Here is a 2640-nt window from a genome sequence, read left to right on the forward strand (position 1 = left end):
CCACCCGATAGCTGAGCACAAAGGAGAATTATTAGTTGAAGATTCAGAGCTTGACTTGTAAAATCACGAAAAAGAACTACAGTAAGAATAATAATAATAATAATAATAATAATAATAATAATAATAATTGATAAGCAAAATTTCAAAAAACATAAAACAACAATAATAACAGAAAACTTGGTGCCATAAAATATTTCTGCGATTATAAGCTAGACGTTTACACACGTACACATTACACACTGAACCCAATACTGAATAACAAAAATAATAATAATAATAATAATAATAATAATAATAATAATAATAATGAGACTGATATTATTAGATGGGGTGGGTGGGTATGGTTTGGATATCATAGAGGAATAGGAGTGACTGGTCTTGTACCGTTAGTGTGTTTCTATAAAAATAGGAAGTGATTGTGAGGCAAGTGTGCATGGTCATGCATATATACTGTACAAGATGATGTAGTGACAAGGAATTGTAATACTCACAAAATTTTGACAAATAGCGACAATTGGTAGTTCTCTAAAAAATCACTTATACATACATGTACATGTACAACACATGGCACAAACTGATCAATAATTACTGCCTTTACTTCCAAACTTACTAACAAACACACCATCACTAGTGAAGACTGATATACGATGATTGCCCCATTCACTAACATACACTAGACCAGTAGCTCCAGTGTCTATTGTTATACCTGCTGGACCAATAAGCTGTCCAGGACCAGATCCTTTAGTACCAAATTGATGATATAAAATTCTTCAATTACTTTCCACAATCATCCAAGTACATGTATAAGTACATGTATAATTCTACATGTATTATTCTTGTCAATACATCATCTTGCACAGGACTGGTGGATGGTGTTAAATACTTTGAGTTTGTCTTTGACTCTTCTTGGTAGAGGCTCATTAAGTGAATAAATGAATTCTTCCGTTACTGTATTAGTGGTGCCATTGTCGAATATAACCTGAGGGAGAGAGAGAAGAGAGAGAGACAGAGGGAGAAACAGAGATAAATAAAAGGAAAAGAGAGACAAGAATAAAGAATGACAGAGAAAAAGGAGACATAGTGTCAAAATTAAACTACTATTCCCATACAGTACATTCATGTACATGTAACCATACACTCTCTTACTCTGTATTGCGGTACTGTGGTGTATCCGATTATTCTTGCATCATATATTTCTCTTTTGCTCCATTTAACTTTAACACAGCTACCAAGATCAGGAGCTCCATCATTAACCTACAATAATTATGATTATTAATACATGTACATGTACAGCCTCCATTGTATGATAAAAATGTCAACAAAATTAATCTTTTGGCTATACAGTAGTTATTTTTTGCAGTCACATATTCTCTTATAAAACTTCATTTTCTTCCTTGCATCAGTGTCTGCGGCCATACCATGTTGAAAGCACCAGTTCCCATCTGAACACTGAAGTTAAGCAACATCGGGCCGGCTTAGTACTTGGATGGGTGACCGCCTAGGAATCGCTGGTGTCGCAGACTTTTTTTTTCTTTCTACTTGCATATCTTTTTTAAAAAGACTATAAAGACTATAGCTACCTTTTCTTGTTCTTTTTTTATTGCGATACAATACTTTCAAAGGCATAAAAATGCACCCAAAAATCATGTTTTTTGTTATAATAAATATGTAACACTATGTAAATTAGATGTAACAAAAAGAACTAACTATGATATCTCTGAGCAACATTTCAGAGCAAAGGGTTCCGTCGTCAAACTGAACCTCATAAGTTTTAAGAGTATCAATACCACCAACAGTTCCATGAGCATATTGTAACCTGCAAGTATTAAGCAGCAGAAATAAATAGCATAATTATTATTACAAATGATAAAGTAGCTAATACATGTGTTCAACTTAAGGCCTTTTCACACTCTAATGTAATGTGATGCAAAAGTAATGCACATTGAATTGCACATTAATCGTTTTCGCATTAGAGTAAAAACTGTGCCAGTGTGAAAAAATGCCTTTAGATATTATCATTATTAAAAATACAATGTATTATAATACCTTGAAGATCCAGTCTTAGCATACACCTCATCCCCAACAGAAATTGACACAGTTTCCTATCAAGAATACATTAATGACTCAGGCTGGGTTCAACTTTACACAGCAACTTGCAAAACGCATCATTTTTAAACCGATACACTTTGAATGCTGTTTTCCATAGAGTTCTAACAAGATTCTATCATGTTTTTATTTGTTTCCAGTAAACAGAAGCATAAAACAGGCACAAAACTATACTGATTGGATCATTTTTGCTGCTGTGTAAACTTAGACTCAAAACCCATCACAGCACAGCTTACCTCAGAGGTGTGTTTATTGCAGACAAAACCAGATTTTCCAGCTAGCGTCTGCGGTACCAGTGAGCTGTACTGAGCACAAGTGACGTGTAAGTAAGTGTAACATTTAGGCCAAATACACTGGACACAAGCACCACTCTTTGACTCTGAGCAAATGGAGCATTTCTAATAAGAAAAAAAGCATTTATTGGTACATGTACATGTACATGTACATACATGTATAACGGCATTAATTTAATATAAATTTTATATGAATTATGAAATTAATTTTATTAATTTTCATTAATTTCATACTTGCAAT

General features: G+C 33.4%; 2 protein-coding genes across 2 annotated transcripts in view; one reads left to right on the plus strand and one right to left on the minus strand.

Annotated features, from left to right (window-relative positions):
• Window positions 1-67, plus strand: part of LOC100633310 (translation initiation factor eIF-2B subunit gamma-like) — a 2683-nt gene extending 2616 nt beyond the window's left edge. The window contains exon 7 of the mRNA XM_011407487.2: window positions 12-67. Within this exon, the coding sequence (XP_011405789.2) occupies window positions 12-61 (50 nt within the window). The 3' untranslated portion in view covers window positions 62-67. The remainder of the gene's footprint in view (window positions 1-11) is intronic.
• Window positions 68-213: 146 nt separating this feature from the next.
• LOC109584318 (lysine-specific demethylase 4A-like) overlaps window positions 214-2640 on the minus strand; it is a 10498-nt gene continuing 8071 nt past the window's right edge. The window contains exons 5-10 of the mRNA XM_020000012.1: window positions 2343-2504; window positions 2047-2102; window positions 1708-1816; window positions 1147-1254; window positions 884-979; window positions 214-397 (exon numbers count right to left, since the gene is read on the minus strand). Of these exons, the coding sequence (XP_019855571.1) occupies window positions 353-397; window positions 884-979; window positions 1147-1254; window positions 1708-1816; window positions 2047-2102; window positions 2343-2504 (576 nt within the window). The 3' untranslated portion in view covers window positions 214-352. The remainder of the gene's footprint in view (window positions 398-883; window positions 980-1146; window positions 1255-1707; window positions 1817-2046; window positions 2103-2342; window positions 2505-2640) is intronic.

This window comes from Amphimedon queenslandica, unplaced genomic scaffold (assembly GCF_000090795.2).
Source record: "Amphimedon queenslandica unplaced genomic scaffold, v1.1 AMPQUscaffold_13220, whole genome shotgun sequence".
Lineage (NCBI taxonomy): Eukaryota > Metazoa > Porifera > Demospongiae > Haplosclerida > Niphatidae > Amphimedon > Amphimedon queenslandica.